This window comes from Lepidochelys kempii, chromosome 2 (assembly GCF_965140265.1).
Source record: "Lepidochelys kempii isolate rLepKem1 chromosome 2, rLepKem1.hap2, whole genome shotgun sequence".
Lineage (NCBI taxonomy): Eukaryota > Metazoa > Chordata > Testudines > Cheloniidae > Lepidochelys > Lepidochelys kempii.
Window position 1 is genome coordinate 268,405,008 of NC_133257.1, and position 21,799 is coordinate 268,426,806.

Below are 21,799 nucleotides of genomic sequence, written 5' to 3' on the forward strand. Positions count from 1 at the left end.
ATTAAGTATTTTAGGAAAAATTGTGAGAGCGGCTGCTAGCAAGAGTTGGTGGCCGCACTCTGAGGCCACCAAAACATTTGTTGTGAGAACCCCTGCTCTAGAAAAGCCAGCTGGAGGGACAGGCACCAGGCCAAAATCTCCTCAATTACACTGCTCCAACCCTATTGTCTTCAGTGGGGCTGAACAGCCGTAAATGAGGCAGATCTGGTGCAGCATCTGGCTTGGGCCTTGTAACCGGGCGCAGACTCACCGGCGGCGCCTCCTGCTGGTTGTCTCAGGGAATTAGCATTCCAGCCTCCAGAGCGCCCTCTGTCGGCCAGTGTCTTGCCTTGCTGCTGGCACCCATGTCCCTGCCAGGACCCCAGTGCCCCTTTAGTATCCCACAGCTCTGTCTCTCCCCCTCCCAGGGGAAACCCCCCCCCACTATCCCCACCTTGCCTCAGTCCTAGGCTACTGCCAGTCACCAACTAGCCCCCCGCTCCCTGAAACAAACTGCAGCATAAACCACTCATTACAGACAAGGGGGTTTGGACCTGCTGCCTCTGGCTACCCATGGCTGTTCCCTGCAACCCCAGTATCTAATAGGCCTTACCAAGCCTTCAGCCTGGGGCTTTCCTAGGCTGGAGCTCCCCAGCTCCCTTGGCTTATCCCCAGCCCTGCTCCCCTCCAGATACTTAGTTAAGCCTCTGCAGCCAGGCCCATCTCTCTCTCAAGGTAGAGAGAGACTCTCTCTGGGCTTCTGGCTCACAGCCTTTATAGAGCCAGCTGGACCCTGGTTGGGGCGTGGCCCCCAGCTGAGGCTGCTTCCCCAATCAGCCCCCCTGCCTGTCTCCTGCAACAGCCCTCTCTCAGGGCTGTTTTAAACCCCTCTGGGCAGGAGCGGGTGGCCACCCCGCTACAGCCCGTTTCGACTTCATTTTAGCTGTGTAAATCCAGACTGATGTCACGGCGGTCAGCGGGGTTCCTCCAGAGCTGGCACCCTGTGCTGCTCCCGTTCAAGTCTGTCAGAGTTTCACCATTGGCTTTAACATTAGATCCCCATCCTGCAGTGTGAGAGCAGAACTTGGCCCTACGGGGCGAGATGTCTATGGTGCCCCTACTGACCATGTAAAGTGTGCCATTTCGGGGTGATCTAGCACTGGGGAAGAGAGAGTCTGAATAAGGAACAGTCACTCTGTGGTCATCTGGGTTTCCACAGTGCAACTTCCTGCTCCCAGGCAAGTATGAGAACTCCCCCTAAACGTTTAAATTCTGTGAACCCAACCCAAATATCTACAGCCCCCTTCCAAAACTGCTCCCAGCTCCCATCAGCCGTTTGTGAATTAGCCCTTAGGTGGGTTGCAATCCCCTCCTTTCCATGTGATGAGTTGCCTGGTGGAATCAGTGCTCAGCCAGGAGCCTGTTTTGTGCCACTGATGTCCAGACACAGAGATCTTCCCAAGAGTGAGCTTAATGGTTCTTTCTGACCTTAAAGTCTAAGGTTGGTGAGAGGCTGTCCAGGTTTAATGCAATTTCCTGGCTCCTGCAACAACAAAAAGTAGAACCCGACAAACTGTTTACAACCCATGCCGTAGATTGGAGTAGTCAATAGGCAGACCGCGGGCCAAATCCTGACCTGTGGATGCTTTTGAATGGACCCTGAAATCTTTTTATTTACAGTAGAACCTCAGAATTATGAACTGACTGGTCAACCCCACACTGCATTTGGAACTGGAAGTACGCAATGAGGCAGCAGCAGAGACATCGCTCCTGCCCCCCTACCCCCTCCGCCCCGCATACACAAAAGCAAAGACAGTACGGTCCTGCATTAAACGTAAACTACTAAAAATATAAAGGGAAAGTTTAAAAAAAAGATTTGGCAAGGTAAGGAAATTATTTCTGTGGTTGTTTCATTTAAATTAAAATGGCTAAAGGCAGCATTTTTCTTCGGCACGGTAAAGTTTCAAAGCGGCATTAAGTCAATGTTCAGTTGTAAACTTTTGAAGGAACCACCCTAACGCTTTGTTCCGAGTGACGAACCTTTCAGAGTGACGTACAACCTCCCTTCCTGAGGGGCTTGTAACTCTGCGGTTCTGCTGTACTGATCATCGTTATTGTTGTTGGGTGTTTATTATTTTCTCTGGAGTCTGGACCTTGACTCTACCTTGCCCAAGAAATCTGGACTTTGACAAAAAATAATTGACTGCTGTGCCCTAGATTTTACATAACGCTCCTTCAGAATATGTTCGATTCACCCCATGCAACTGGAGCACACCCTGTGATTCCCAGAGACTCAGCAGGCTCCAGTGGAAAGTTTCTCAGTCAAAGAGCTCGCCAGTAATACTTGACTGCTGCCCATATTAGGGATGTAAATAGCGTCTAAAAAAGTAAACATTTAAACCATTAAAATTGTATCGGGTAAATGTTTAATCATTAACGATTCACAATCGACCCCACATACCTATTATCTTTGTCAAGTGTCTTTACTAACAAAAACAGTTGTATGTGTAAAACCCATTCCTTTGTTTAACTTTTTACAAAATATCCCTGAGCCATCCTAAAACACAAAAAGTCGCACTAGAATTTCAACTCTGCTGCTGATTTTTGTGAAGAAACATTCACACGTTTACATGCTCTGGTGTCAGTCTTGTGCGCAGCCGATTAACAGGAAGGCCAGCATTGGAAAACACGTGTTCTGCAGGCACAGACGGTCCTGGAATGCACAGGTAACTCTTTGCCAGTTTTCCAAGCCTTGGAAAACGCTGTGCACTGACCTTCCACCACTCCACTGGGCTGCGTTCCAATGAAGGACGAGGCTCCCTTGGCCCACGCCGCTTCCTGCAGCCCCCACTGGCCTGGAGTGGCGAACCGTGGCCAGTGGGAGCTGCAATTGGCCGAACATGTGGAAGCAGCAGGTAAACAAACTGGCCTGGCCCGCCAGGGGGCTTACCCTGGCGTGCCGCGTGCCAAAGGTTGCCGGTCCCTGACCTAAAGGTTCCTTCAGTTCTTGGAATCTATGAAAGAATCTGTAGTGGATGTGGCAGTGTGGTTAGATGTTCGGCTGCGTGTGTATGTTCTCCTTGTGTGCTGCCCCAGCTCTGCGCAGACAGCCGGCACAGCAGACCTTGAGCGAAGCGCCCAATGACCACAAGATCAGTTAAGGTATGAAGGCACCAGACCAGGTTCATTGTCGACAGAGCGCGGTAATAGCGCCTGGCAGACTCTACGAGGATACTAAGACGCTTATGCCCGTGACAATGGACACAGCTCAGTGAGCGGCAGGACTTTCCATTCCCCCCTCAGCTGGACAAAGATTCTCCTCTAAGATACATCTTTATACCCTGATACAAACAAGTTAGTACTGCCCCTCTGTTATAGTTCGTTACTGGCCCCTGATGTGGCTAGTTGTTACCCATCACCTTGTACATGTTGGTTCAATTAAAACATCTCTATTATGTACTGTCATCCTGACCTTATCTTTTAGGAGAGGTCAGTGTGTTCCTGTTATCCTTGGGGGATGTTTTTGTACCATCCTCGATATCGGGATGTTCTGGTACCACTTGCTATCGGGGTGTGTTTGCGTGAGCACTTTGTGCCTAGCACGTCTTAGGAATGTGTGTTTCCGCAATGTCAGCCCTGTTCTTGCCAGATGCTGTGAATTTGCAATCAGGCAGAGCTTGACGTTTGCTAACTTTGCTTTATATCGGCAAACTTTGCCCACTGCTTTAGCTCAGGCCAGGCCTCTGATACAAGGGCTTCTCTCTCAGGCTCTCTTCCTACTACAGACAGTACTTGGCTTCAAATCAGAAAGGGATTTTCCAGCTGGGGGTAACTAGCATAATACACAGACTGAGGTTTTTGACATCAAATTAATGTGGATTTAGAGCAGCCCGTTTAATTGTGCCCTGATTTTCCAGTGACAGAGAATTCTGTGCTGTTCCACTGAGTACTTTTAAAAAAAAATAGTATTTTTGGTTCAGCCAGACCTGCCGTATTTACGATTTTTGTGTGTGTTCTTGCTAATGCTTTACAGCTTTTAACCTGCCCCTTTTGGTTTCAAGGTGATGCAGAGAACATGCCCTCAAAGGTTATAATTATAAATTGCAAGGCCATTACAAGATCATTTTATGCAGCGTCCCCCAGTGTGCCAACTAATGTAGGACTCTGCATGAGTTTCTTTTATGTGCAGGTGAATTCCTATGGGAATATATCTGATAGTCTTTTCATAGAATCATAGACTATCAGAGTTGGAAGGGACCCCAGAAGGTCATCTAGTCCAACCCCCTGCTCGAAGCAGGACCAATTCCCAGTTAAATCATCCCAGCCAGGGCTTTGTCAAGCCTGACCTTAAAAACCTCTAAGGAAGGAGATTCCACCACCTCCCTAGGTAACGCATTCCAGTGTTTCACCACCCTCCTAGTGAAAATTTTTTTCCTAATATCCAACCTAAACCTCCCCCACTGCAACTTGAGACCATTACTCCTTGTCCTGTCATCTGCTATCACTGAGAATAGTCTAGATCCATCTTCTTTGGATCCACCTTTCAGGTAGTTAAAAGCAGCTATCAAATCCCCCCTCACTCTTCTCTTCCGTAGACTAAACAATCCCAGCTCCCTCAGCCTCTCCTCATAACTCATGTATTCCAGTCCCCTAATCATTTTTGTTGCCCTTTGCTGGACTCTCTCCAATTTATCCACATCCTTCTTGAAGTGTGGGGCCCAAAACTGGACACAGTACTCCAGATGAGGCCTCACCAATGTCGAATAGTTTTCTGCAAGTCTGCAAGTCTGTTGCTCTCCAGGTTGTGGCTCATTGGTCAGGAATTTAGTTGGCTGGATATCAGTCCAGTATTGGGGGGAGGGATAGCTCAGTGGTTTGAGCATTGGCCTGCTAAACCCAAGATTGTGAGTTCAATCCTTGAGGGAGCCATTTAGGGGGTTCTGGGGCAAAATTGGGGATTGGTCCTGCTTTGAACAGGGGGTTGGACTAGATGACCTCCTGAGGTCCCTTCCAACCCTGATATTCTATGAATCTATGTATGCTGCTGTTTTCCTTTGGCTCTTTTGCAAAAAGGAATCTGAGAAAATCACAGGAGTCTTGGGAAAGAAAATAGGATAATTGTTTAATATACACACAGAAGCGGGACATGAATGTGCTCAGATCCTACAGTGATGGATGGCAGTGTAAAACCCACAGATAGTTTAGATAGAATGCGGATCAGGGAGAGGAGATTTTGCTGGCTAGAAGTATTAATAACGGGCTGTCTTTGCCCTGGCGGGCTGATCTCCAGAGGTCTCGAGAGAGAGATGACTGAAACGCTGTACGCACTGCAACTCTGAACGCGGAGCTGGAGTGTAACCAGCTGGTGGCACGGTCAGCTCTAAACATAGTTTATGCCCACACTTAACCACAGATACAATTCAGTGACATGGCAGCTAGGAGAGATTGGCCCCTGCCGTCAGGCAAGGCCGCAGTATGGTTGTCTTCCCGTTACTGGCTGGCAGCCTTTTGCAATGTAATGTGCCTGGTCACTGAGTTAGCTGGGCCTGCTTTCTCCCAGTTGTCCGCGCAGTAGGATGTCCCAGCATGCATTGTTTCAGAGTAGCAGCCGTGTTAGTCTGTATTCGCAAAAAGAAAAGGAGGACTTGTGGCACCTTAGAGACTAACCAATTTATTTGAGCATGAGCTTTCGTGAGCTACAGCTCACTTCATCGGATGCATACCGTGGAAACTGCAGAAGACATTATATACACAGAGACCGTGAAAAAATACCTCCTCCCACCCCACTGTCCTGCTGGTAATAGCTTATCTAAAGTGATCATCAAGTTGGGCCATTTCTAGCACAAATCCAGGTTTTCTCACCCTCCGCCCCCCCCCCCCACACAAACTCACTCTCCTGCTGGTAATAGCCCATCCAAAGTGACCACTCTCTTTAAAATGTGTATGATAACCTGGATTTGTGCTGGAAATGGCCCACCTTGATTATCATACACATTTTAAAGAGAGTGGTCACTTTGGATGGGCTATTACCAGCAGGAGAGTGAGTTTGGGGGGGGGGGGGAGGGTGAGAAAACCTGGATTTGTGCTGGAAATAGCCCAACTTGATGATCACTTTAGATAAGCTATTACCAGCAGGACAGTGGGGTGGGAGGGGGTATTGTTTCATATTCTCTGTGTGCATATAAAGTCTGCTGCAGTTTCCACGGTATGCATCCGATGAAGTGAGCTGTAGCTCACGAAAGCTCATTCTCAAATAAATTGGTTAGTCTCTAAGGTGCCACAAGTACTCCTTTTCTTCCAGCATGCATTGCCTCCCTTTCTGTTTTTCTCAATGGGAGTCACTGAGATACTATAATGAGGACAATATAAAATCCTAGGTAGAAAGATGCTTCTGTGCATATCCTCCCTGCTCTCTTGGTCTGGTGGATAGGGCACTGGACTGGGAGTCAGGAGATCTGCGGTTTCTTCCTGGCTCTGCCACTGATTCACTGTATGACCTAGGGCAGATCCCTTCACTGCTCTGTAGCTCTTTTCCCTTGCCACCCTTTGTCTTGTCTGTTTACACTGTAAGCTCTTCCGGGCAGGACTCTCTCTCACTGTGTTTGTACAGTGTCTAGAACAATGGTGCCCTGATCACCATGGGGGGCCTGTAGGCATTACCATAATACAAATAATACTAAAGAATATCTCCCTGGTGAAGCACCATGGGATAGCTGTCCAGATTTTCCCAGAATGCACTGGTACACACACACAGGTTGTGCCAGGTGCCGGTGCACAAACAGTGACACAGGGTTGTGCTGCAGAAAAAAGCTGGTGAGTGACTACAGCTCCACCATATTTGTTGTGAGCAGGTGAGATGAAGGCATTGGGAAATGATTCCAGAACCCACAGTTGTCATGTAGGCAAGGGCCTGCGAGTTCCCCACTTGGTATCTTTTGTTTTGTGTTTTACACTGAATATTGTATTTATTTATTTCAATGGCTATTCCCAGCTAATCTATAGACTGTAAAAACTAATGATTTCTCTGTCCGTTTCTATTAATTTTTGCATGATCGCCGTTCTCTGCAATGACCCTTCTGCACCTCTTTGAGGTGGAAGATTGAAGCTATTTTGTACTTTCTTTACCCACATAGAAATGGATAGTATTATTGGCATTGGATCCTGACATGTTAGAAACCTAAATCATCCAATCAAATGAAACAAGATTATCATTGTCCACCAGGGGGTTTCTTGCATTGTCGTCTGAAGCAGAAGGCACGGGGTACTTTTGGAGCCGGCATCCCAGACTAGATGGACACCTGGTTTAATCCTAAGTCTTTCTGTAAAGACAAATGGCTGTTGTTATAGGTGGAGCTGGTAGCACTGCCTATAACAGGGGTAGTCAATAGGTGGACAGTGGGCCAAATCCAGACCGCCAGAAGCTTTTGAATGGACCCCCACATATTTATTTACTTGTTATTTTATTTTATTTTCTCTGGAGTCTGGACCTTGACTGTACCTTGACCAAGAAATTTGGACCTTGATAAAAAATAGACTGCCCCGACCTATAGTACAGCTTGCCAAACACTGTCCATTATTGGGCTCCATGTTCAGGGGCTTGGAACTTAGCCAAACTTTAACCATGGGTCCTGACCTTTTCCGTGCCAGGTATTTGCCTCAGGCTGAACAATGGGGGAAAGTTTCAGATGAACCAGTTCAGCCATCTCCAAGAATGAGATTAGGGGAAAAGACAGTTTTGCCCATGTTAAAATATTCGTATAGCCTTTTCAGTGAGACGCTCTAGTGCCTTCATACTTTGGAGCAGAGACTTGAAGTTCGGCACAGGATATGCCTTTTGCTGTTCCCTTGAAAAACCACCCAAACTTGGCCAAGTTATAAGCATCCAAAATATCCATATGTCGCACAAGCTCGGTTGGGACTTGAGAGCGTGACAGCTAAATTCTTCCAAGATTCTGTCTGCTCTGAGCAGGACTTTCCCTGGAGTTGTTCCTCCCAGCGGCAAGGAAGGGAGAGCAGGGAGGCTGCCCTGTGCTCGCTCTCAGTGACATGCTGGTGCCCAGGCAGCGTGGAGGCGTTCAGATACCATGGTGATGAGCACCGGACAAGACCCTTTCTAGTACAGAGGAGAAGGAAAGGGCCTGACTGCAATAGAGAGGAGGAGACAGAATTAAGGTTGCTGGATCACCGTCATTTTGGCATTTCCTGACTTCAGTGCTTGACTTTGCAACCATAAATGTTCTTTTAACAGTTTGTTTTGCATGTAATTCTTATATCTATTCTTGAGCCACGGACTTGTGTTGCCCGGGGCAAGTTGAGGTACAATATATGTGGCACTGTATGTCAGATGAGAGCTGTTCCCCCTGTACATTTGTGGTTTGTTTCTTTTGGCCTGAGTTTTCAAAAAAAGGAAAACGTCAAAAAGATTTAAATGAGTGGATGACCCAGCGAACTTTGCTTATTTCACAGGCTGACCATTTTTGCCCCTTTTTGTTTTCTACGGTAAGAGTCTTAAATAGAGTTTATTCCTAAAACCACCACCGTTACTTACTGAGAGCAAACAGCATGGCTCTCGCTTGAGGTCGGTACAGGAGGGAAGCCAAGATTCAAGGAATTTAACAATCTAAGGCCCTAGTCCAGCAGGTCCACCTGCACAGGTGTATCGGCTCATAGGACTGGGGAATATGTTAGACAGAGAAATAGACCATACAGGGGTAACTGGGTGAAATTCTCTAGCCTGTGCCATGCAGATAAAACTACATGTTCTAATAGCCCCTTCTGGCCTTAAAATCTCTCACTCACCACCTATACAATACGCATCAGTGGCAAAGCAGATCACCCCTACTTACGTTTCGTGTGCTTTCCTAGCAGGAGCCTGAGCCTGGCGGGGCAGGGACTGACTTTGTGTTCAGCCTGGTCGGTGCCTGGTACAGTGGGCTTGTCAAAGTTCCTCCCCCACTCTGAACTCTAGGGTTCAGATGTGGGGACCTGCATGAAAAACCTCCTAAGATTATCTTTACCAGCTTAGGTCAAAACTTCCCCAAGGTACAAAATATTCCACCCGTTGTCCTTGGACTGGCCGCTACCACCACCAAACTAATACTGGTTACTGGGGAAGAGCTGTTTGGACGCATCCTTCCCCCCAAAATACTTCCCAAAACCTTGCACCCCACTTCCTGGACAAGGTTTGGTAAAAAGCCTCACCAATTTGCATAGGTGACCACAGACCCAAACCCTTGGATCTGAGAACAATGAAAAAGCATTCAGTGTTTTACAAGAAGACTTTTAATAAAAAATAGAAGTAAATAGAAATAAAGAAATCCCCCCTGTAAAATCAGGATGGTAGATATCTTACAGGGTAATTAGATTCAAAAACATAGAGAACCCCTCTAGGCAAAACCTTAAGTTACAAAAAAGATACACAGACAGAAATAGTTATTCTATTCAGCACAGTTCCTTTCTCAGCCATTTAAAGAAATCATAATCTAACACCTACCTAGCTAGATTACTTACTAAAAGTTCTAAGACTCCATTCCTGGTCTATCCCGGGCAGAAACCAGCATATAGACAGACACAGACCCTTTGTTTCTCTCCCTCCTCCCAGCTTTTGAAAGTATCTTGTCTCCTCATTGGTCATTTTGGTCAGGTGCCAGCGAGGTTACCTTTAGCTTCTTAACCCTTTACAGGTGAGAGGAGCTTTCCCCTGGCCAGGAGGGATTTCAAAGGGGTTTACCCTTCCCTTTATATTTATGACAGGGCTCCTGCTCCGAGGCACTACAGGCAGGATGATAGAGCCCTTGAGCCAGGACTCCCCCAGTGCGAGGTGGGGCTGGGGTTTCCCTCCCTGTGGGAAAGGGAAGTGACATGGGAAGGAGGCAGACTACTCCCATGGGGGAAAAGCCCCGAATCCTGTTAGGCTCTAGGATCAATGCAGGATTGTTCCCAAGGCTTGGGAGATGAGGCTTCGCCTCCATCCATGGCGGGTGGGAGAGGAGGCCCACAGAGAGCCTAGCTCGCTGTCTGGCATAATCTAGACAATTTTTGCCCTTATGCAAAATGGCCACCATCTCCCATTGTTCTCAATGGGAGCGAAGCTGCAGCTTGCCCTTGGTTAAGATGATTGCCACTTCTCTTCGGTCTCTGCCGCGGGATGAGATATTTGCCCCTAGTAAAGATGGCCCCAGGCTCCCACACTTTCTAGCATGACTGAAGCCTGGCTGCACCCTGAGCTGGCAAGAAGCAATGCAAGCTGGGGAGGTGGTGAACGGGGTGTCGGACAGGGCGGCTGTGGGATACAGGGGGAGGGAGACGGTGCAAGGGGCAGGAGTGAGGGAAGGAGCCCTCCACCTGCGTCGCAAGGTTAGGAGGGGTGCCATGGGGTGTGCGAGCTCCAGGGCAGGAAGGGGTTAATGGCCTGCCCTGCCAGAAACGCCAAGCCGGGCACTGCCAGGCAGGGGCAGGATTTGGCGTCTGGCCTGGCCCAGGGGAGCTCTGTGTTAGGCCTGCGAGGAAGTGTGGGGGTGTGCCCCCCCTCAGGGCCCTGACCTTTGACTCTTCAGAGTAGCCTTTCTTTAAAGGGTTTTTCCTGTAACTTTCCCCAGAGGGGCTTTTCTCACTGGCTCTGGGGCCCTTAGCCCCTCTCCAGAGACCCCGGCATTAAGCAGTCACGGGGCTAGGTGTCTCTCTGGGGGATGTGTGGGGCGGGGTGCGGGAGGGGGAAAGCTGTGACCCTCACCACTCGGGCCTGCGTGGAGGGGAGATGGTGCTCCATGGGGGAGTCTCTTAGTGACCCTTCTGGTGCCCTGGGGGTGGGAGGAGCAGAGGGGCAAAGGCTGTTTGCTGCTGTTTAATGTCTCCCACAGAGTGCGGAGCCCAAACCCCACGGGCCTGAGCGAGTGCAGGGAACTGGGGGAGGGGCACAAACCCATCCACACTCGCCGCCTGAGCTGAGTGAGGCAAAGGGGCCAACCCCATCACTAGGGAAAGTAATGGAGCCTCTCCAAATGTCTCCTCTCTGACGCGGTTTGCTGCTCTCAGTGACACGGGCGAAGGCGATTCCCCAGTGTGTCTATTTTGACCAGGTCCCCCCTCCTCTCTGGAAGGTTTGAGCAGCAACCCGCTGGGGTAAATCCCCTGCCCTGGCTTGTCTTTGTAGAGCCGGTCTGAGCCTCGCCTGCCGGGAAAGGGAAACTCTGCGCTAGGGTTACCATATCTGAACGTTCAAAAAAGAGGACACTCCACGGGGGGGATTTGCTCATGCCCCCCCCACCTCCAGCCCCACCCCAACTCCACCCCTTCCCTGCCCCCATTCCAACCCCTTCCCCAAAGTCCCTGCCCCAACTCCGCCCCCTCCCTGCCCCATTGAACCCCTTCCCCAAATCCCTGCCCTGGCCCTGCCTCCTTCCCTGAGAGCGCCGCATTCCCCCTCCTGCCCCCTCCTTCCCTGCCGTGCAAAACAGCTGTTATGCGGCACAAGCGCTGGGAGCTAGGGGGGAAAAGCAGACACTCTCTCGAGTGATCAACATTCACTCTCTTTCTTGGGATCAACTCTTCTTTGGGGAAAAATAATAATGGCAAAATCCTGGACGTTTTTAGATATTTAAAAATTCCTCCCGGATGGCGATTTAAGAACCAAAAAGCCGGACATGTCCGGGAAAATACGGACGTATGGTAACCCTACTGTGCGCGCAGCCTTGGCGGGAAGGAGCTGGGCTCCTGACTGCGTGGTTACAGCTTGGACCCAGGGCTGCAGCGGCCCCAGCTCAGGTGGCTGTTTGCAGGGAGCGGATAAGCCCCCAGGCTAGCCCTGATGGGCTGTGTGATTGCTGCGAGACACACACACAGAGCCCTTTTCCTACTGAGTCTGGGGTGGCGGGAGGTGGGAGCAGCAGGGGCTGAGCGAGGAACGCTTGTGTTTGCAGGGCCGGGTGATTTTCCCAGGAGGTGTGGGAGATACTGGCAGAAGGAGCTGTACCGGGATGTGATGCTGGAGAACTATGGGACACTGCTCTTGCTGGGTAAATAGCAATTTTCCTTCTGTCGCTGAGCTCTGGCTGAGCTGTGAAGAGCCCAGTGTGAACCCGAACCTCCATTTGATTCCGATTGGCTCCTTTGGGGCAGCCCCCAAGCCCTAAGGGTCTGTCTACACCGCAGCTGGAGGGGCGCTTCCCAGAACAGGTAGACACGCACAGGCAAGCCCTGCATGGCTGGAGCCTGGAGATCAAGCTCTGCCGGGCTCGATGCAGACTCTCCCCAGCTGCCTGATTCTCCAGCTTACCCCCTTCCCCAGGTCTGTGTTCCCTGCACAAAGGCAGGGTGATCTGGGGCTTTGTTCCCACACTGGATGCAGGAAATGCCTCTGGGGGAAGTTCATTCAAAGCTGCTGCAGAAGCATCAGCGAGCAGAGAAGTGGGTTCTGCCCTGCTGTGAGCTTGGGGGCCTGGCTGGGGGAGCAGCATCCATTCTGCATGTGGGGTGTGTAACAGTCACATAACGGGGGAGGCTTGGGGGTCTGCCACGCACCCCCCAGGATGTTCCCTGGGCCTTTCCCCTCTCTAAAATGGGCCATTGTGTGACAGCATAGAAACAGGGGCTTTTCCCTACCAGACCTGGTCTCCGCAGGCTTCCTGCGCCCTGCAGAGGGGTGCCCCCCGCCCGGCACTGGCCCCTTCGTTACTGACCCTGCGGCAGCACCCAGAGGCGTGGTGCGGTAGCAGGTCCGGCGTATTAACACGGCGGCCGCGCCCGTTCCTGCCCGAGGCACGTGCCCCCTCCTAGAAGAGCAGCTGGCCGAAGTGGGCGTCAAGACCATGGGCAGAGCGGGGAGGGCGACGCGCCCGGGGGCAGCAGCAGCAGCCGGGGTTTGGCAGCTCAGCCCCAGAGCGTCTCTGCTGGCCCGGCGCTTCCCTCTCTCCATTAGGGGTCAGTGCTCAGGGCCCAGGGCTGGCAGTCAGGGCCCCCCGGCCGGCAGGCAGCTGCTGGCTCTGCCCGCCGTCCCCTCCCGCCGCCCGGCCCCGAGGGGCAGAGAGAGGGGCACCGCCTGGGCCTGCAGCCGCGGCCTCCGGCTGACGTGCGGGCTCAGCCGCGGCGTGGCTCCCGCAGCGAGTGAGTGGGGCTGTGGGGTGAGGGGCTCAGCGGGCCTGCGTGCAGGCCAGTGCCGGTGTGTAAGGCTGGTTCTGGGTATGCCGGGCTGTGTGTGTAAGGCTGATCCTATGTGTGTGAGGCTAGTCTTGTGTGTGCCGGCCTGTGTGTGTATAAGTCTGATCCTGTGTGTGCAGGGGAGTGTGAGTGTGTAAGGCTGATCCAGTGGGTGCAGAGCAGTGTGAGTGTGTAAGGCTGGTCCTGGGTGTGCCAGGCTGTGTGTGTAAGGCTGATCCTGTGTGTGTGAGGCTAGTCTTGTGTGCAGGGGAGTGTGAGTGTGTAAGGCTGATCCGTGTGTGCAGGGCAGTGCCAATGTGTAAAGCTGATCCTGTGCAGGTCTGTGTGAGTGTGCAAGGCTGGTCCCACGTGTGCAGGGCTGTATGTGTGTGTAAGGCTGGTCCTGTGTGTGTGTAAGGCCGATCCCCTGTGTGCCGGTCAGTGCGAGTGTGTAAAGCTGCTTGAATACATATGTCGACGTTTGCAGTGTCCGTCCCTGCCCCACCCCATATTCACCGGGCTGCTGTCGTGTCCTCCCCAGATTTGCCTGCACTCACAGTGCCCCTTCCCTGCCTCCTGGCTGGGGGTGGCCATCTTCAGGGAGGGCAGCCTGACTTCCCTGCCACTGCAGAACTCGGCAGGCAGCCGCCATCTTCCCAGGCCCAGCGGAGGCTGCTGTGAAATGGCCATGGTGGGGCCGCGGTGCGGGAGCAGGACTTTCGAGGGAGATTTCTCCTCTGTTGCTGCCGAGCTGCTGGGATGGGTGCGGCCTTCCGCTTTTCCGTCAGGAGAGTGAGCACGAGCTGCGCTCGACCCCGAGTTCAGGGCCCCCTCTGTGTATTCACTCGGGTCAGAGATCGGCAGGAACGGGGATCTCCTGAGGGGCTCCTGGAAACCGCCCTGGCCCAGGCCAGTCTCTTCAGGTAGGGTGGGGGCTGCCAGGGCTCACTGGAGCTGCATCTTCAGCCAGGACAGGGGCTATTGCGGGCTCCAGTAGGGAGAGGATTGCAATGGCCAGAACAGTCATTGTCCCAGACTCTTGAGCCCTGATGTGCTTTAAACCCTACATGGCCTGGCCTGCACGGACTGGGGCGACGAATGGCTCTGATTCCCACCCCTGCCCTGCATCTCGGGGGCGCAGCGGTTTTGCTAGCGGAGTTGGGGCCTCAGTGACGATTCACCCTCTTCTCCCCAGCTGGAGGCCGGCAGGATGGAGACTTCAGGGCCCAGCAGCAGCCAGTGAAAATCAGGCCGCTCTGAGTCACTTTAAGGAGGTGGTTTTCAAACTGTGGGTCGTGACCCACTACTGGGTCACGGGATGGCAGGCACTGGGTCGCGGTGGCTCTGGTCAGCACTGCCAACCGGGCCGTTGAAAATCCGCCTAGGAGCCGGGGCGCAGCATGGTCCGCGGTGCCAGGACAGGCAGGAAGCCTACCTTAACACCCCCGCTGCGCCGCTGACTGGGAGCCGCCCCAGGTAAGGCCTCATCCCAACCCTGCGCCCCAATCCACTGCCCCAGCCCTGAGACCCCCCCCAAACCCCTCATCCCCAGCCCTACCCCAAAGCCTGCACCTCCAGCCCAGAGCCCTGACCCCCTCCTGCACGCCAACCCCCTGCCCCAGCCCCACCCCAGAGCCTGCACCCCGAGCACAGAGCCCTGACCCCCTCCCGCATCCCAACCTCTGGCCCAGAGCCCCCGACCACACCCTGAACCCCTCATTCCTGGCCCCACCCTGCAGCCCTCAGCCCTGCACCCCAACCCTCTGCCCCAGCCCTGAGCCCCTCCCACACCCCAAACCCCTCATCCCCAGCTCCATTGGGTCGTGGGCATCAAAATTTTCTTCAACTGGGTCGCCAGAAAAAAAGTTTGAAAACCACTGCTTTAAGGGAGGTTCTCTAGGGATGGTTTGAAACTTCTCAGTTCACTGAGCTGCTGATTTAAGCAACTGCCTAATGGCTTGGCCTGTTTAAATCACTGTTTGTTCTGGGTCACACAGGAGCTCCCTTCTGCTGGAACAATCTTTATAGTGGGGGTGCTAAGAGACATTGAACCAAACTGTAAACCCGGAATATTGTGGAAACCACTTCAAGCCAGGGGGTGTGGCAGTACCCCCAGCTCCCCGAGTTTCAGCACCTATGACTGCCAGGGAAAAGTTTAACAGTCATTTTTGTCAAAAATCTGCTAAAAATACATTGAAAATCGCTGCGACCCCGGGGCCCCCAGACACTCAGACTCTCAGCTTCCCAGTTCCTTCTCCCCACTCCGAGCCCTCATCAGATGGAGAGACTGTAACAGGGTACAGCACTGCGCCTCTGCTGGGAATCTTCAAGGAACCACAAGTACTCCTTTTCTTTTTTCAGGGAACCTTGTACTTTCCTGTCTTCCCATCAGTCGCTAATCATTCCTCCCGTGCTGGGCCCTCCCAATTCACCAGCAATTTCCTGTTACTCGGGGATGTCCTGTCATTAACTGAGCTCACAGATTCACCCCTCTCTGCTCTAAAACTGTTCCCTGATGAGGCAGGTGCACTTGATAGTCCTGTATCTACTGAGGTGCCTTTGACTGGCCCATTGCCAGTGTATTCTGGGTGTCTGTGCTGTCATTTGGATATGCTGGACACACAAGCTTTCTCAGTGCCTCCGTTATGGGAGCTCGGTTTGTGATTTCTCTTTCCCGCTCCTTGCTCTTGGCTTGGCCCTGACTGGTTCTGGTTTGTGGATGATCCCAAATCCCAAGACACAGGCTTTCACCAAGTCTGGCTAACTCAGTCTCTTTTCTTGGGCTGAATTCTGGAGCTTCGTCATACTGGTGAAATTATGGGTAAGTTACCTGCTTAGCCCCCTCACTCTGTTCATCTCCACAGCCGTCCATAGAACTGCATGAGATCTTCTCCCTCAAATGCAGCAGCTTTCCACAGCTTGTGAGTAGGAAGGCTCCCCTCTAAGCCTGCAGCCCCTCCTGGGGTTTGGGGCTATGGTGTGATGGGGTAGGAAGCTCAGATGAAGTATTTGTCTTACCAAAGCCTTTTTCTTTCCAGATTCCTGTTCCAACTTGGTAACTCCCAGGGTACTCTGCAAACTTCTGATCTCCCCTTAGTGTTTCCGGGTCCGTAAGTCTTTCCTTGGGTTTTCTGCTAGGAGATCCAGGTGAGTCAAACTGTGCAGCAGGGTCTGTTGTGCTGCTGTCCTGGGAAATATAAATCTGTTCTCTTTAAACTAGTGCTCAGCTCCCCAGCCCAGGGTGAGAACCGATTGTTGTTACTCCTGATTTTATTACTAGAATTTCCAAGGTACCCTTCTCCCTGGTGTCGAGGGATTGAAAGAACCCGGCCTTCGGTGGGCTGGTGCAGCTGGGTCTCCAGCTGTCTCACCGCACCGCAGCGATCTTCTGCTTACTTTGCCCAGCCCAGATTCTGAGTCTTCCTTTCTATTGCAAAGTGCCCTGACACCCTTGCAATTGAAGGTGTCCGCTAGTTTCTGTTACCCGTTGTCTCCCACCCAGCTACCCAGGAGGTCACTTCCAGGCGGTTGTGTTGGTGTTTTTTTAACTCTTTTTATTAGAAGAATTTTCTTCCTCTTGCATTGACTGTGGGAGTTTGGTTCACGCTGTCTTATTGGGTTCCCATCCTGCTTAGGAGAGACGGTGAAAAAGGAGGGGGGGTGAGAGAAAACCACCCCTGGGAAATACAGCAGAGGGAACATGAACGGAGCTGAGGAGCAGCACCTGGAGGAAGGGTCTGAGACCCTGGAGCCGCAAACAATCCCACTGGGAGGTGGTGAAGAGACAGTTTTCCAGAGCCCAAGCCAGGGAAGAACCTACAAGAGGCGGCGCAGGTTGCAAACACCCAAGAGAATCCCAGCAGAGAAGGGGCCGGACAGTCCAAGGGAGAGCGAAAAGGGCTCCAGGAAGCACGTGGAGTCCTCTTCAGAGGTAGGAGCCAAGGCCTGTGGAAAGGTGCCCAGTTGCTCGGCCTGTGAGCAGAGCTTGAAGGGGAAGATCTTCTTTCAAAGTCTGGGCAGGTTTTATGGTCAGAAGAAGCCGCATGAATGTTGGAAATGTGGGAAATGCTTCCTGCGGAAGAAGGATCTGGCCAGACACCAGGGAGTTCATACCGGAGACAGATTCTACAGCTGCCTGGACTGCAGGAGAAGCTTCAGCCAAATGGCAGGGCTTACGAGACACCAGAAGACGCACTCGGGGGATCGGCCCTTTCCTTGCATGGACTGCGGGAAAAGCTTTTGCCTGAGACAGGAGCTTACGAGCCACCAGAGAACCCACACGGGAGAGCGACCCTTCCTGTGCTCCCAGTGCGAGAAGCGATTTAGCCAGCTGGCACATCTCACCGCGCACCAGAGAACCCATGCGGCGGAGAGGCCCTACCCCTGTGGGACCTGTGAGAAATGCTTCAAGCAGAGCCAAGACCTCAGAAAGCACCAGCGCACCCACACGGGAGAGCGACCTTACCCCTGCACTGAGTGTGGGAAATGCTTCAACCACGTGTCAAACCTCAATGCCCACCGGAAGGTGCACACGGGCACCAGGCCCCACACCTGCAAGGAGTGTGGGAAAAGTTTCCGCAAGAGGCAGGATCTTCTGCGACATGGGAGGATCCACACGGGAGAAAGCCCCTTTGCCTGCAGCCACTGTGAGAAGAGCTTCCGGCAGAAGAAGGATCTGAACAGACATCAGAGTGTCCACACAGGAGAGAGGCCCCACCCCTGTCTTGAATGCGGGAAAAGCTTCCGGCTCAAGCATGCTCTGGTACGACACCAGGCAACCCACCCACGGCTCAGCCCCTAGAAACGGGACAGCCTCCCGCATCGCAGGGAGTCCCTGGAACGCAGAGTCTGCATTGCCCAATCCTTTCTGCAGCTGACCAGGGAGCACTGACTGCATGAGGGACTTTTGCCAGTTTCTTTGTGTGTTAGAAGTTTATAGCTTGTAGTTCAGTACAGGGCGGTTACAGGGAATATCAGTCCAGGGATATTCTGGGATTCAGTACTGGGGAGTTTGACTTTTCTACTCTGAAAAGACATGGAACAATAGCGGGAGCTGGGAGGGGAGCTGGGGGATGTAGGTAGATGCCTATTTTGTGGGTCAATCCAAAAGTGGTTCTGGGGATGTGGGGGAAGGGCAAGTGTCAGCCAGGACTGCCAGCGACAGACCCTCTTGGGCATGGTGTGGGTGCTGCAGGGGTCTGAGCTGAGAACGGCTCTGTCAGCCTCTAGTATTTCAATGGCTGTTTCTTCCCAGTTCATTTTATAGACTAGCTCTAACATTCCCTCTGTTTACTCTTGCGTGGTGGCTGGGTTTTCCCATTGCCCTGCACCAAGGTTACCTGGTATAAAGGCATGTTTTGACCTCAGTCCAAATGAATAATATGAATTCAGCCATCTCCCAGTACGGGTGGGGGGTGTCTTAACCCTATCCACACAACCAGGGCAGTGAGAGCAGGAGCATGTTTCTCTTTCTTATATGAGGGATGCCTGTTTTCACCTAGGATTGTACATCAGGTTTGAGCCACTCCCTGGTGGCGCTTTGTTCATTGTTGGCAGTTGCCTGAATATCAATTAAAAGAAAGTTGGAAAAAAATTTGGAACCAGTTACCAGTTCATTTGCTTTTTGCCGTACATTCCCTAGGAATGTGGGGCTGGAAGGGACCTCGAGAAGTCATCAAGTCCAGTCCCCAGTGGTGCTGTGGCAGGACCATCCTTGGCAGGTGTTTGTCCAACCTGTTTTTAAAAACCAACAGTGACGGGGATTCCACAACCCCCGTTGGATGCCCACAGCAGAGCTTAACTGTCTTTATAGTTAGAAAGATTTTCCTAATATCAAACCTAAATCTCCCTTGCTGCAGATTAAACCCATGACTTCTTGTCCTACCTTCAGCGGGCACAGAGAACAATCGAACACTGTCCTCTTTATAACAGCCCTTAACACATCTGAAGACTGTTATCAGGTCCCCTGCGTCAGTGTTATTATCTCAAGACTAAACGTGCCCAGTTTGTTAACCTTTCCTCATAGGGCAGGTTTCTAAACCCTTTATCATTTTTGTTGCTCTCCTCTTGACTCTCCTATTTGTCCACATCTTTCCTAAAGTGTGGGACCCAGAATTGGATGCAGTTCTCCAGGTGAGGCCTCACCTGCGCCAAGCAGAGTGGGACAATGACCTCCCGTGTCTTACCTATGACACTCCTGTTAATACACCCCAGAATGATATTAGCCTTTTTGCAGCTGTGTTATATTGTTGACTTATAGTCAATGTGTGATCCCCTGTAACCCCCAGCTCCTTCTCACCTCGCCAGTTATTCCCCATTTTGTAGCTGTGCTTTTGATTTTTCCTAAGTGAAGTACTTTACACTTGTCTGTATTGAATTTCATCTTGTTGAATTCAGACCAATTTTCCAATTTATCAAGGCCAGTTTTGAATTCTGATCCTCTTCTCCAAAGTGCTTGCAACCCCTCCCAGCTTGGTGTCATTTGCATATTTTATATTTTATATACTCTCCACTCCATTATCCAAGTCATTAATGACAATATTGAATAGCATCAGAACCCCTGTGGAACCCCTGTGGGACCGCACTAGATCCGTCCTCTCAGTTTAATAGTGAGTCATTGATAACTGCTCTTTGAGTACAGTCTTTTAACCAGTTGTGCACCCACCTTATAGTAATTTCATCTAGATCACATTTCCCTAGTTTGCATATGAGAATGTCAAGTAGGACTGTGTCAAAAGCCTTACTAACATCAAGGTATATCACATCTACTGCTTCCCCCCTCCACTAGGCCAGTAACACTGTCAAAGAAGGAAATTAGGTTGGTTTGGCATGTTTTGTTCTTGATAAATCCATGCTGACTATTCCTTGTAACTGGTATCCTCCCCATGCTTACAAACGGATTGTTTAATAGTTTGTTCCAGTATCGAAATTTGTCTGACTGATATCTTATTCCCTGGTCCCCTTTGTTCCCCTTTTCATAGAATCATAGAATAACAGAGTTGGAAGGGACCTCTGGAGGCCATCTAGTCCAACCCCCTGCCCAGAGCAGGACCAATCCCAACTAAATCATCCCAGCCAGGGCTTTGTCAAGCCTGACCTTAAAAACTTCTAAGGAAGGGGATTCCACCACCTCCCTAGGTAACGCATTCCAGTGTTTCACCACCCTCCTAGTGAAAATTTTTTTCCTAATATCCAACCTAAACCTCCCCCACTGCAATTTGATACCATTACTCCTTGTCCTGTCATCTGCTATCACTGAGAATAGTCTAGATCCATCTTCTTTGGATCCACCTTTCAGGTAGTTAAAAGCAGCTATCAAATCCCCCCTCACTCTTCTCTTCCGTAGACTAAACAATCCCGGTTCCCTCAGCCTCTCCTCATAACTCATGTATTCCAGTCCCCTAATCATTTTTGTTGCCCTTCGCTGGACTCTCTCCAATTTTTCCACATCCTTCTTGTAGTGTGGGGCCCAAAACTGGACACAGTACTCCAGATGAGGCCTCACCAATAGAGGGGAACAATCACATCCCTCGATCTGCTGGCAATGCCCCTACTTATACACCCCAAAATGCCATTGGCCTTCTTGGCAACAAGGGCACACTGTCGACTCATATCCTGCTTCTCGTCCACTGTCACCCCTAGGTCCTTTTCTGCAGAACTGCTGCCTAGCCATTCGGTCCCTAGTCTGTAGCGGTGCATGGGATTCTTCCGTCCTAAGTGCAGGACTCTGCACTTGTGCTTGTTGAACCTCATCAGATTTCTTTTGGCCCAATCCTCCAATTTGTCTAGGTCCCTCTGTATCCTATCCCTACCCTCCAGCGTATCTACCACTCCTCCCAGTTTAGTGTCATCCGCAAACTTGCTGAGGGTGCAATCCACACCATCCTCCAGATCATTAATGAAGATATTGAACAAAACCGGCCCCAGGACCGACCCTTGGGGCACTCCGCTAGTTACCGGCTGCCAACTAGACATGGATCCATTGATCACTACCCGTTGAGCCCGACAATCTAGCCAACTTTCTATCCACCTTATAGTCCATTCATCCAGCCCATACTTCTTTAACTTGCTGACAAGAATACTGTGGGAGACTGTGTCAAAAGCTTTGCTAAAGTCGAGGAATAACACGTCCACTGCTTTCCCTTCATCCACAGAACCAGTTATCTCATCATAGAAGGCAATTAGATTAGTCAGGCATGACTTTCCCTTGGTGAATCCATGCTGACTGTTCCTGATCACTTTCCTCTCCTCTAAGGGCTTCAGAATTGATTCCTTGAGGACATGCTCCATGATTTTTCTGGGGACTGAGGTGAGGGTGACCGGCCTGTAGTTCCCAGGATCATCCTTCTTCCCTTTTTTAAAGATGGGCACTACGTTAGCCTTTTTCCAATCTTCTGGGACTTCCCACGATCGCCATGAGTTTTCAAAGATAATGGCCAATGGCTCCGCAATCACATCCGCCAACTCCTTTAGCACTCTCGGATGCAACGCATCCGGTCCCATGGACTTGTGTACGTCCAGTTTTTCTAAATAGTCCCGAACCACTTCTTCCTTCACAGAAGGCTGGCCACCTCCTCCCCATGCTGTGCTACCCAGTGCAGTAGTCTGGGAGCTGACCTTGTTCGTGAAGACAGAGGCAAAGAAAGCATTGAGTACATTAGCTTTTTCCACATCCTCTGTCACTAGG

General features: G+C 51.3%; 1 protein-coding gene across 2 annotated transcripts; it reads left to right on the top strand.

Moving 5' to 3' along the window:
• Positions 1-58: 58 nt before the first annotated feature.
• On the top strand, positions 59-18,660 carry LOC140905786 (uncharacterized). 2 transcript variants are annotated; one of them, XM_073329261.1, is made up of 3 exons: positions 59-3,141; positions 16,152-16,260; positions 16,749-18,660. In XM_073329261.1, the coding sequence occupies exon 3, from the start codon at positions 16,814-16,816 to the stop codon at positions 17,912-17,914; it is 1,101 nt and encodes a 366-aa protein (XP_073185362.1). In that variant the 5' UTR covers positions 59-3,141; positions 16,152-16,260; positions 16,749-16,813; the 3' UTR covers positions 17,915-18,660. The 2 variants fall into 2 exon arrangements, with proteins under 2 accessions (XP_073185362.1, XP_073185363.1); XM_073329262.1 differs by lacking the exon at positions 59-3,141 and adding an exon at positions 14,510-14,589.
• The last annotated feature ends 3,139 nt before the right edge of the window (positions 18,661-21,799 follow it).